This window comes from Staurois parvus, unplaced genomic scaffold (assembly GCF_062004578.1).
Source record: "Staurois parvus isolate SC_StPar_1 unplaced genomic scaffold, SC_StPar_1.0 ptg000475l, whole genome shotgun sequence".
Lineage (NCBI taxonomy): Eukaryota > Metazoa > Chordata > Amphibia > Anura > Ranidae > Staurois > Staurois parvus.
Genome location: NW_028318271.1, coordinates 836,693 through 850,702, shown reverse-complemented (window position 1 = coordinate 850,702; position 14,010 = coordinate 836,693). Strand labels below are relative to the sequence as shown.

The 14,010-nt window shown below is 42.6% G+C and overlaps 1 protein-coding gene across 1 annotated transcript in view; it reads left to right on the top strand.

The window, feature by feature from the left end:
* SPEF2 (sperm flagellar and cilia associated 2) overlaps positions 1-14,010 on the top strand; it is a 176,670-nt gene that overhangs the window by 10,047 nt on the left and 152,613 nt on the right. The window contains exon 2 of the mRNA XM_089689433.1: positions 13,621-13,723. Coding sequence (XP_089545559.1) covers positions 13,621-13,723 — 103 coding nt within the window. The remainder of the gene's footprint in view (positions 1-13,620; positions 13,724-14,010) is intronic.

Here is a 14,010-nt window from a genome sequence, read left to right as displayed (position 1 = left end):
GACGGATATACGTCATACTTCATTGGACTTATTTTGAATGGACTGTTTAGGTAGGCCCCAGCACTGCATAGTTGTTGGTAAATTGTTTTGATCTGACAAATCAAACTTGGTATTTGGATGGGTTCACCCAGATACAAGAGGCTCATTGTGCCCTGCAGATGAAGCAGCTACCACCCTTCAGCTAGAAGACCTGCAGACTGAGGAGGTGTCATGGAGGTTTTCTAGAAAGAATGAGCTGTACTTTTTATTAAAATTTAAATGCTGCTCAATAATTGTTTTGTAGTCTTGTGTACTTTCTGAATACCCCACACTAGCGAGGGTAACACCAGGCCTGGATATGCTCTGGATCTCCTGCGTAGTATTTTGGATATATACATGCAGCAGACTTGGGTGACTGATGGTGTTCACCTACATCTTCAGTCTCCATGACCAATAGACAAGCTAGAAACAGATTTCTTCTTCACCATTTTTGAAAGAATTACAGTTTTCCTTCCACATCTCCCTTGAGGTTTTGTCTACACGTAGGTTGGTATCCTTTGACGTATATTTATCCTCAGAGCATGAATGTGAACTATGTCCCTTCACTGGACAAGGCTTTAGTCATCATAAGGTCCTTGTACATAGGTGAGCACTGGGGCTGTACATATGCGATACAGTACTTCACGAACGCAGCAACAATAAACAGCATGTTACATTTGGCAGGCGTTACCCTTGCCAAACGTGACCAATGCAAATTTGTGTGGCTTCGCCACAACTGTCCCACGACCATGTGCAGTGCTTACGATTGCAGCACGGTGGTGGAGCATTAACATTGACATGTCACCTCTTCATCATCTGTCAACCATTTTCTGAAAAGTAGTCCACTGTAGATCGATTTTCAGAGGGGAGGCAAGGACTGTCACATATTTAAATGAGTCTAATTTGACTGGGTCATGTCCAGCTGATGGTACTGCCCGCCAAATTGTTGTCACTGCCATGGAGTATAGCATCATGGCTGTGGCATATGTACATCCGCTTTGCAGCTTAAAGTGTTTATAAAGCCTGAATATTTTTTTACCTTAAATTAGTTATAAAGGCTCAAAGTGAAGGTACAAAACATTCTGTGTGCAGCAGCCCCCCCTCCCCAATACTTACCTGAGCCCTACTGCAATCCAGATGTGCACAAGAGCAGCATCTCTACTGGGACTCTTCCTCCTCATTGTCTTAGTCAGAAGCAGGAGCCATTGGCTCCCACTACTGTCAATCACAGCCAGTGAGCCAAAGATGAGAGACAGGAGGGCGGGGCCAAGCCACGCTAGTGTGTGAGTAGATATGCAGAGCAGTGGCTCGACAGTGAGCCTGTTCGGGTGCCCCCCATAGTAATCTGCTTGCTTTGGGGTACTAGGCAGGAGGGAGGGGCCAGGAGCGCCAATAGGAGACCCAAGAAAAGGAGGATCGGGGCCGCATTGTGCAAAACTACTGCACAGAGCAGGTAAATATGACATGTTTGGGTTTTTTTTTTAGATCTGCCTTTAATATCACTTTAGCACATTCCTTGCACTAAGGTAAAACACATCTGTAACTAAAGCAAAGGTACAGAGGCTGCCAAAAGCAGTGGGCCTCATTTACACTTGCGGTTGGGGGCGGTAAAAATATTGGCTGAGCTACATATGTTTTGGTAGTAGTATTCCCCCTCACCCCTTTATACTTACTTGAGTCTTCATTCAATCCAGCACTCTCTCTCTTCACTTCCTGGTCTCACAGGCTTTTCTGAGGCAGCAGGAGCCAATGTCAATCAAAGCCAGTGACGAAGGAGCCCCCACTCTATAATGCAGGCAGCGGGGTCCGGGAGCGAGCCTGGATAAGTGTCCCCCATAGGTAGCAGCGGGGGTACCCGGGAAAAGGTGGTTGGCACAAAGCAGGTAAGTATAAACCTGATTGTTTAGGAGGCTCAGCCAACTCAGCTCAGCCAATATTTTTACCGCCCCCAACCGCAAGTGTAAACGAGGACCACTGCTTTAGTTCACATCCCTTTACAACCCACACATTCACATTTTGTTCAAAGTACCGCACTTTTGGCAGCCTCTGTACCTTTGCTTTAGTTACAGATGTGTTTTACCTTAGTGGACCTTGTGTGTTTCCCTAATGGATCCCCAGAGAATATGTGGAAGAGACTTTCCTGTACACAAGAGCAAGACTCGGTTATTACCAGAGGCACGTCATAGGAACTGTGTTATTGTGGAATAGATAGAAGGTCGATTGATGACAAAAGCACCATTTAATTTAGTTATGTGTTTATTAAAAATGTATCATTAAGTACAATTTAAATTGTTTTTATATTGTCATATTATTTATACTGTTAAATGCAATTAGTATATGCACCGATAATTGTCTTTAGCTTTGTTTTTTTTAATTCCTTGAGCAGCAAGGCCAAAACTTAGGGAGGCTGGGCCAGCAGTGTGAGTTAGCCAAGTTACATTGCACAGCGCTGTCAGTTTAACATTGGGTGCTTGCTGACAGGAGAAAACAGCAAATTGAGCAGAAGTATGACTTTGATGTGTGTTGATGCTTCTTCATTATTTTCTTTTGAAGTAGCTAGTAGACATCCAAATATGTACATTTTTAGTCTAAAATCTGATATGCCTGAAACAAGTTACCCTGAAAGTTGAAGTTTAGTCTACTTATATTTCATCTTCCCTGGTTCCTCCTTCCCCTCTTATCCACATGTTTTTTTTAATTTTATTACAACCTTCCCATTTTCATTACATAATCTTTTTTATACTCAATGATATCATTGGGTCTCTGTGCTTCTATTTGCAATGCAGGCAGATCATGACTGGAAGGAAGGGCCAGCAGGATGCTGTACATAGCTTCCTGAAAACATCACAAGAACCTCCAGCCCTGATGCAGGCAGTATCCTTATTCTTGTTTTGGTGGAGTTATGCAAATATCAAAATGCCTTCATGTGTGGGCATTAGTGTGAGGTGTAAGTATACCTGGACAGGCTTCATTTGCATCCACGCTGCCCTAGGTATCACCAAAATGTAATGCTGAGCCTCCATGTTTGAAAGAACTGAAATCCAAGGAGTGAAAGGGGCAATAAGGCTGGGGAGGAAAAGGCTAGATGATGCTTGGTGTACTCCAGCCAGGAAATGAGGTGGGCCCTGTGAGACTTGCTGCAGTTTCTAATGCAGACTGTGAGAAGCTTATAATGTGCAGTAAAATCAGAATAAGCAAGTTCAGTACTAGAAAGGAGCCTGTACAACTGTGCAAAGCTGAAGGCAAGTCTGGAGTTCAGCTTTAATCTAACGTTAATTAATCCCTAAAGGCCGGTTCACACTATGTCCTGATCTGAATTGCACAGGAACACACTGTACATTGCTGTGTGATTCATATGCGGGTCTCTGCGGTGAGATTTAAAGCCCATTCATTGGAATGGGCTGAAATTGCACCGCACTAAAAGTAGTGCATGCACGGCATCACATGGTACTTGGGATGTCGTTAACTTCAACAGCAGATCACAAGGGCATTACGATTGGAATGCGGTGCGGAAAGGCGGACCATTACCACATTCTAGTATGAATGAGCCCTCAAAGTACCACTTATAGAAAACCCGTGGTAACATAAGTATGGAGGCAGCGATTGTTGACTTCATTTCTGAAAGTTCAGACTCCGAAGCTGTTATTTTGACTTTGGCTTCACTATTTAGCAAGTTAGTGAGAACAAGTACACAGGACAGGCATTAAAGAAGAGCTCTGGGTAGGCAAAAAAAAAATCACCCATAAGTACACCCCCTACACAAAAGTCTAAAGGAAAAAAGTCTAATTGAATTTTCATGACCTCATCTCTGTAGTTCAAAAGATGATAACATCTGCTCTGCCAAGGAGGAGGGATCATCATATCCTCTCATCTCTCTCTGCAATAAAAAGAAACTGCAGTTCCCATCAACCTCTTGGAATTGAAGTGAATGTGGGCGGGTACAATAGGCCTGTACATGTTGAATGTGCTTGAGAGTCTCGGTCCACCCACCACTGCAAATGGGGCAAATTATATCACTGCTTCCTGAAGAAAGAACTACAGAAGGGATGCCAAGACCAGCAGCTAGGAGAATAGGAGGCAGAGGATCTGCAGGAGGTGGTTCCTGTGAAAGAGCAGTACATGGAGCCTTCTGGCTTTAAAGTCAATCATGAAAAGAGTGAAGTTTTCTGGATTGGTGAGGAGGATGAAAGCTTCAAACTTCCGCATGCCTTCCCAGAGCCCTAGCAGGAAATTAAAGTGCTGGGCATCAAATTTGGTCCTTGTGACTATGGCCATTGAAATTGGGAAAGCAGGTTGGTGGGTGCCATGCCAAAGTAGCAAGCTGGAAGAAATGGAGGTTTTCCTTGAGGGAGAGGGTTGACTTGATCAAAACTTACCTGATCTCGATCTTTTTATATGTCAGCTTTGTCTGTATCTTGCTGAAATCTCTCTATGCAAGCGTCTACAGCTGTTTTTTCCAACAATTATCGGGAAATAGGCGGATCCTGATCAAATGTAACTTACCTGTGCAGGGGGGAAGGTGGCCTAGAAATGGTCAATCCGATAGTTTTCTCTGCTCTTTTTAAATTATAATCTTGGTAATATGTTAACAGAGACCCCGCCAGGATGGATGGGTATTCTTCAATCTTGGTTTAAGCCTTTCCTGCGATGCTGGGAAGATGGCAGGCCAGTGGAAAGTCTGAGAGTCTGACATGGCTTATGTTGCGCTATGTGTGAAAATACTTCAGCAGTAGCAGGTGACAGTGGAGGATATCAGATCCCTTCCTAGAAAGCTTTTGGAGGAGAAGATTTTGGCTTTTGCTTTCAGTGTGTCACTGGCCTTAAAGGATTGCTCAGGCTCTGTAATGAAGGAGGGCTTGCGTTTAATTAACTTGGAGAGAATCCCTTTGAAGTTTAGGGATCAAGCCTGTCTCGGTTTCCATGGAAGACTCTATGTGAAAGAGAACCTGAAGCATCACCCTGTAGATGATCGGGATTGTCCTAGAGCGGAGTGTGTTGGTACAGTGGAGTCTATGGACCACTTTCTGCGCCGGTGTCCCTTTAACAGAAAGGTGTATAAAAGGGTGAGGAGGGCTGTAGATATTCCCTTTCTCTATCGCATGAGTTATGTGGAGTGGGTGCAAAGGGCATTCCCGGCTTGCTGGGATTTTGATTTGGATACACTTTTTCTAGTTAGTATAGTTGTCCTTTACTTCACATGGAATGCACGGTGCCAGATTACCCTACGGAAGAAAGTCCTCCCTGTTGAGGTGGTGGTGCACGATATTCTGGGTGAAGTTGGGAAGATTTCAGGGTCTTGAGAAGGGCAGGGGGCCTCAGGTGGTCTGGATAAGGGCGTGGAGAAATATCAGACCTATGGTGGTGCACGATATTCTGGGTGAAGTTGGGAAGATTTCAGGGTCTTGAGAAGGGCAGGGGGCCTCAGGTGGTCTGGATAAGGGCGTGGAGAAATATCAGACCTGCCTTTGGTGAACTGTCCATCTCTCGGAGTAGGGCTCTTTTCTTATACTGTTCTTTTCACTCCTTTAGTTTTTGATGGTTAAGATCTTCTTTTTGAAGAAGGACTGCTTGCATAATGGGTACGGGTTGGTTTCTTGAACTCACAGGTTTGATGTGTGTTGTGGTAGTGTGAGTCTTAGTAAGATTTATTTTACCCAGTACCAACATGTTCATTTATGAGCTGTCCTAAAGCGGAGTGTGTTGGTACAGTAGAGTCTATGGACCACTTTCTGCTCCAGTGTCGCTTTAACAGAAAGGTGTATAAAAGGGTGAGGAGGGCTGTAGACATCCCCTTTCTCTATCGCATGAGTTATGTGGAGTGGGTGTACAGGGCATTCCCGGCTCGCTGGGATTTTGATTTGGATACACTTTTTCTAGTTAGTATAGTTGTTCTTTACTTCACATGGAATGCACAGTGCCAGATTACCCTACAGAAGAAAGTCCTCCCTGTTGAGGTGGTGGTGCACGATATTCTGGGTGAAGTTGGGAAGATTTCAGGGTCTTGAGAAGGGCAGGGGGCCTCAGGTGGTCTGGATAAGGGCGTGGAGAAATATCAGACCTGCCTTTGGTGAACTGTCCATCTCTCGGAGTGGGGCTCTTTTCTTATACTGTTCTTTTCACTCCTTTAGTTTTTGTTGGTTAAGATCTTCTTTTTGAAGAAGGACTGCTTGCATAATGGGTACGGGTTGGTTTCTTGAACTCACAGGTTTGATGTGTGTTGTGGTAGTGTGAGTCTTAGTAAGATTTATTTTACCCAGTACCAACATGTTCATTTATGAGAGTTTTGGTTTTGCTATAAAGACATCTTTTGATTGACAGCAGATTTTGCGCTATTTATTTTCCTTTTTGTGTAAATATGTATATAATCATTTACTTATGTATATTCTGTATATGGATATTATGTTTTTTTATTGTAAGACTTTTAATAAAGAAACATTGGGAGAATAGGAGGCATAGCAGCCACTGGTCTTAGAAACAGGAAACCAAAGAGAATTACCAGTTTGATTTGAAAATGAATTGGCTTTTTCAGAGCAACAACTGAAAGAAGCAGTAGATGAATGGCATATTCAGTGTAGGTTGGAAATTAGCAACAAGGACATGTAAAGAAGTTTTTTGCCTTGAGTTCTGCGTTAAGACTCTTTTAGACTTTGTATCAAGAGTTGTAGATATAGTAACTTTTAGCAGAGGTTCCCTGGGACTGGAAAGTTATTTGAAGGTTTCCTTTGTATTGAAAATGTTGAGAAGAGCTATATTCTTAGGTCAAAGCTAATTGATATTTATGCTCATATGCCCGTATTCACGTAAACGTAAGACATAAATTATGGACCAAAATGTAGAATTTTCTTTTTTTTTTTTAAACTGAGCAATATGTAATTACTGGCCTGTGTGCAAGGACACATTGTAAATAATGGGCAACATTTTACCTTAGCAAAAAAAACCAAAACACTTTATTGAGATTTTTCAAGCTGCAGTGTAAGAAGCCTTAAAGTAATAACAACTGCCATATTTATATTCTTATAGTTTGTTTGGGAATGGCTAGATCTTCATTTAAATTCCTGTTCTTTTGCCTTCCTGGCCTGGTGAATCTTATTCCACTCATTTCTCATACTGGTGCCAAACGGAATGAGAAGGGCATCTCCCAGATGGAGTCACAAACAAAAACACACAGATAAGTAAAAATTCTAACTCAACTAGAGTTCCTCCAGAGGTTGCTGGGGGTTCTTTGATCTGTGGATGATTGACCTTCCATCTGATGGTGCCTGATACTTTCAGGTCCAGTACCGCTTAGCAAAGCCACCAGCATGGCACCAGTGATCTTTTTAGCTGTCTGTAAGTGCCAGTTCACATATATAAAGATTGGAAGCAGTCTGAAAAGCATCCAATCTGCATGACATGTGAAATAACATTGCTTCCTGTGGTGCTTGTTCACATACAGTATGTCTGGTGCACTGGCGGTGCAGATTTGTGTGATATGAAAGAGTCCTGTACAATTTCTGAGCAGTGCCGTCAGGTTCAGGTGCGGATTACAGGCTATTGACTTCTATGGGAACAGTTTCTAAACCACATATGTGTGAACAGGATACAATCCTGAGCTAATCCTGTCCTGAACCTGATGTAAACCTGACATGAACTGCTGAACAACTCCTGTGTCAATTAGTTGTGAAACCTGAGCTTCAATCTGCACCGCACATGTGTGAATTAGTTTAGGATGGTATTCTGACCACCACTGTAAGATCTGGTTCACACATGTGCGGTGTGGATTGAAGCTCAGGTTTCACAGCTAATTGACACACGAGTTGTTCAGCGGTTCATGTCAGGTTTACATCAGGTTCAGGACAGGATTAGCTCAGGATTTTATCCTGTTCACACATGTGCAGTTTAGAAACAGTTCCCAAGGAAGTCAATAGCCTATAATCTGCACCTGAACCTGGAGGCACTGCTCATCGTACATCGTACAGGACTCTTTTTAAAGCCTCAGCACCACTAGTGCACTGGACATATATAAACAGGCACCATAGGAAGCAATGGTATTTCACATGTCATGTGGATTGGGTGCAGTTCAAACCATATCCAATCTGCATATATGTGAACCGGCAGTCAGGGTCATTCTTCCCATGGCCACCAATGTAAGGAGACTTTATTTTCCTTGGAAAAAGTAATCTCAGTAAGGGTTCCCTGAGAGCTGAAAATTGTTTTAAGGGTTCCTCTCAAGTAAAAAACCCGAGAAAGGCTGTTCTAACTCTTCCTAACTTTATTTAAACTTGAGAATAAAACGTTTTTAAATTGATTTTTGAAGTGTAGACCTTGTTTAGATAGGTGAAGCAGGTAATTTAGCCTTGTTTTTTTTTTCACCACCAACCAAAAGCCTATGAAGGTAGCAGGAAGGCAGCAGGAAGGGATCATACCCATGCTGCAGGACAAGTTTAACTCGGTTTGTTGAGTTTGATAGGGGACATCATCTGTCAGACTTGCCCATTTAAAATCAATGAAAACATGCAGGAATCATGGGCCAAACACTTGGCTTGTGGTTGCGGCACATTAGCTCAATGCAAAATTGCTCTGTAAATCAATCCACTATGGACTGAATTGTATGAATCCAGCCTAACCGCAAACTTTCAAAAGTGTTTTATTATATCTGTTGGATATGTGCACAAAAAACCCTAAAAAAGAGAAAAAGAAATAGTGGTAAGCTACAACATGTTGGGTTTAGATATGATTTGAATGCAACCTGTCCCAATAACCCTAAACATAAACCTAACCATCGTCATTGCAGAAACTATTATTTGACGCACAGAAAATTTTTGTGCCAGTGTATTAAAGCTGCACTAAAAAAAACTGTTGTGATAAAAATGATTAGTTTATAGATAATATAATTTATACACAGTGGGTAAATGGTTAGCACTTCCACCTGGCAGTACTGGGGTCGTTGGTTCGAATCCCAAACACGGCACCTCCTGCCTGGAGTTTTCTTATTCTCTCTGTGCCTCCGTGGGTTTCCTCCGGGTACTCCGGTTTCCTCCTACACTCCAAAGACATGCTGGTAGGTTAATTGGATCCTGTCTAAATTGGCCCTAGTATGCATATGAATGAATGTATGTTAGGGACCTCAGATTGTATTCCCCTTGAGGATTAGGGACTGATATGAATGTACACAATATATGCAAAGCGTTGCGTAATTGGCGGCGCTATATAAATACCTGAAATATATAAAAATAAAAAATAAATATAGTATATGTTTTTTACATATATATATATAAAAAAATAATTGCTCTTCCCTTTTTCTGTGGCAAGCTTTCTTCATCTGAAGACGGTCTGGTTTCTAACGCACCATCCTGTATGTGATCTTGGAACGCACTCAGCAATGTTCTGATTCACCTGCAGCCAACAAACAAGATTGAGTTGCGAGGGAGAACAAACATTTCTGTCCCAGAAGACTTGCTCTTCACATGCTTGCGCTGTTTATGTTCTGCTCATAATGCCAGACGGAAATGAAGCCCTGTAATTTGTTCTATAGTGATTTAACCCTATACTACTACAACAAACCCATATTGGGGCAGTGACAATGGTAAATACCGGTACATGCAGGTAAAAAATCAACTTTGGGGTTTTTTTTTTTTTTCTTTGCCAAACTGATTTTTTTTTGGCTGAAGCAAATTTATTTAGCACAATTGCCAGTGTCAGACTAACTGAAAGCTGATTGATTAGCTGATTGTTGGTGAAGCATGGACATGGCTTGAAGGAAAAGTACATTAAGCATGGGTTCACACTGATGCGGTGCGGAATTCGCACCAGTTTCTGCGCTAATTCCGCACCACATCACAGTCACACCCCGTTCATGCGAACTGCTGCGGGTGTATATGTTAACAACACTGCGAAATCGGTTTGCAAAATGCGATGCAATGTGCAGAATCGGATCGCATAGGTGTGAATATCCATACATTTGCACTCCTGTGACTTGTTTTCAGCCAACAGCGGGCTAAAGTCGGGTTAAATTCAAGATCCACCCAGATGTCTGGTCCGGCAGCTGGTTCAGCCTCTCAGCGATCCACTGACAGCCTGAGCCAGCAACTTCCCTCCCTTCACAGCCCAGCGCTCCAGTGAGCGCGGGGGGCAGGAGGCAAAGCAGGGAGCAGTTACTGACAGTCTCCAGCTCTCTGCTCACGGAGCACTGGGAACTGAGCGATCAGCGGTGTCTTAGAGCCGGCGAGGGACAGGTGCAGCATCACACTGATACTGCATCCACATAGGTAAAAGTATGATTTCTTAAAAGAAAAAAAAACATATCTTTTAACTCCATCTAAACATACTTTTCCAAACCATTTTAGAATAGAGAAACCCTGGAAATAACTTTCAGACCTGAGAGGTCTCTTGCTAATAATTACTATACCTACAGCTTCTACATCTACAGCTTGCCCTGGCCTAAACCGTAGGTGGTAGATATTAAAATAAATAAAAGAACAAGGAATGTGCTGTGTTTAGAGTATTATAGGTACCAACAGATAAAATAATTTTCAATATTGATAATGAAATTAAATGTAGCTCATCCCCTCCAAAAGGGAATTGCTGCAATTGCTGGTTCCTTCCCCTATTTTAGTACAGACGTGGTCAGGCACACAGTATTTTCTCTCTTTGGTTCATTAAACAGTCTAGGGAACGTCTTTTGTGCATTTTATTGCTTGTAGAAAACTTGGATGCGGTGAATGGAAGCATGGGATACTCCAAGAGCACTGAACAACCAGAGGACACTTCACTACTTAACAGTCTCTGAGCATAAGGGCAGAACTGAATTCTCAAAAGGACTGTTGCAGACCGAGCAATTATTAAAATCCTCTGAGGATAAGGGAGTTCGCATACAGTCACCCAGACACAGAATTTAGGCCAGTGCTCACAATGCCACAGGATCATTAGTTGCCTCCTTCCGGAGATTGGAGTGCAGCTCTCATTCATCTATTCCTGAAGGCTAGGTTCACATTAGTGCAATGTGATTTTGATCCAATTTTCAATGCGCCTTTGTAGTGCAGACTTTCTACATTTTTTCTACATTTTTAAATGCGTTTTCTGCTTCTGTGACTGCCAGCCAGAAGTCAAACAGCGTGTGAGTCTTCTCCCCAATCCATTCCAGGCCCTTTGGGTCCAGTAGGAATTTTAAGGGGGGACCTAATGCAAAAAAAAAATTTGTGGGGTTCCCCCCAAAATCCATGTAAAACCCTTCGGCCTGGTGTGAATTTAAAGGGGAACCCCACACGAAAAAAGAATTCTATGGGCCCCCCACCAAAATCAACACCAGACACTTATTCAAGCATGCAGCCCAGCAGGCCAGTAAAGGGGGAGGGGAGACAAGCAAGTGCCCCCTGAACCATACCAGGCCACATGCCCTCAACATGCCCCCCTGTAAAAGCACACAATTCCTTGCTATATGAAATTGTATTGAGATGCATACAGGGAGCACAGTCTACCTAATCAGGGCTGCAGTCGTTCATCCAGGCATGGATGTGGTATACCAATCTAATCTGGTGATTAGATGCACATGGGCATTCTTCAAATTCAACTCAAACCATGAACACCAAACTTCCACTTTCTTACTCCAGTGTGCTGTAGGTCAGGTTATTCCCTGTGCTGCAGCTCATGTGGTAAACCGAGAACCCCTTTTACTGCTTGTTCCTTGTTGTGTTTCATATACAGAAAGCCTGATCCATGATATATTTTACAACTATTAGTCAGATTCGGTATGATATGATATACAGTCATGGCCGAAATTGTTGGCACCCTTGATATTTCTCCAGGAAATCATGTATTTCTCACGAAACGTATTGCATTAACACATGTTTTGCTATACACATGTTTATTCCCTTTGTGTGTATTGGGACAAAACAAAAAAAGGGAGGAAAGAAAGCAAATTCGACATAATGTCACACAAACCTCCAAAAATGGGCTGGACAAAAGTATTGGCACCCTTTCACAACTGCGGATAAATAAGAATGTTACAAGCATGTGATGCTCCTGTAAACTCACCTGGGGCAAGTAACAGGTGTGGGCAATATAGAAATCACACCTGAAAGCAGATAAAAAGGAGAGACGTTCACTTAACCTTTGCATTGTGTGTCTGTCTGTGCCACACTAAGCATGGACAACAGAAAGAGGAGACGAGAACTGTCTGAGGACCTGAGAACCAAAATTGTGGCAAAATATCAACAATCTCAAGGTTACAAGTCCATCTCCAGAGAACTAGATTTGCCTTTGTCCACAGTGCGCAACATTATCAAGAAGTTTGCAACCCATGGCACTGTAGCTAATCTCCCTGGTCGTGGACGGATGAGGAAAATTGATGAAAGATTGCAACGCAGAATAGTCCGGATGGTGGATAAGCAGCCCCAAACATGTTCCAAAGACATTCAAGCTGTCCTGCAGGCTCAGGGAGCATCAGTGTCAGCGCGAACTATCCGTCGACATTTAAATGAAATGAAACGCTATGGCAGGAGACCCAGGAGGACCCCACTGCTGACACAGAGACATAAAAAAGCAAGACTACAGTTTGCCAAAATGTACTTGAGTAAGCCAAAAGCCTTCTGGGAAAACGTCTTGTGGACAGATGAGACCAAGATAGAGCTTTTCGGTAAAGCACATCATTCTACTGTTTACCGAAAACGGAATGAGGCCTACAAAGAACAAAACACAGTACCTACGGTAAAATATGGTGGAGGTTCAATGATGTTTTGGGGTTGTTTTGCTGCCTCTGGCACTGGGTGCCTTGACTGTGTGCAAGGCATCATGAAATCTGAGGATTACCAAAGGATTTTGGGTCGCACTGTAGGGCCCAGTGTCAGAAAGCTGGGTTTGCGTCCAAGATCCTGGGTCTTCCAGCAGGACAATGACCCCAAACATACGTCAAAAAGCACTCAGAAATGGATGGCAAAGAAGCGCTGGAGAGTTCTGAAGTGGCCAGCAATGAGCCCAGATCTAAATCCCATTGAACACCTGTGGAGAGATCTTAAAATTGCTGTTGGGAAAAGGTGTCCTTCCAATAAGAGAGACCTGGAGCTGTTTGCAAAGGAAGAGTGGTCCAAAATTCCGGGTGAGAGGTGTCAGAAGCTTATTGATGGTTATAGGAAGCGACTGATTTCAGTTATGTTTTCCAAAGGGTGTGCAACCAAATATTAAGTTAAGGGTGCCAATACTTTTGTCCAGCCCATTTTTGGGGTTTTGTGTGACATTATGTCATATTTGCTTTTCTGCCTCTGTTTTATATTTGTTCCAATACATACAAAGGGAATAAACATGTGTATAGCAAAACATGTGTTAATGCAATACCTTTTTTGTGTGAAATACTTGATTTTCAGGAAAAATATCAAGGGTGCCAACAATTTCGGCCATGACTGTAGGTGATAAGAGAAAGACTATGCAAACTTCACGATGCAGACACTCCAGGCCACATCTTCTAAGCTCTGTGAAATCTAGATGTAGTGGGTGACGTGGAATAGGTGAGTGGACCATTTTAGTTTAGCACAGTTACAGAGTTTGCACTGTTTGGTAGATAGTCCTTGCACCTCACTAATTGCTTGTACCTGTTCTCTTTAATTGGTCTTTAATTTGTTTTTTTTCTAGAACCTAAGGGTTTTGCCAAAGAGTTTGCTACGGGATATCTTATTGGAGAAGTGTTGCACAAATATCAGTTACAAGATGACTTTGACCAATTTTCACAGAGCAAGTGAGTTTTGTTTTCTGTACGAATGAAATGATATCAGCCTATTAATTGTCATAATGGTAGTTCTGTTATCAGTCTACTAACTTGGGGTCCCTGATTGTGTTCAGACCATAGTCAACACAGACAGGAATTAAATTGTTTTCCTGGTGCCAACATGGCATTATACATGTGGTACGTATCGCCACATTTATGCTGCCATGGATTGGTGCAGATTGGTGCCAGGAAAGGAACATTTTTATTTGCTGCCTGTGCAGATTTTATCTCACTTCTTGTTTGGTGAAATTCGTTAC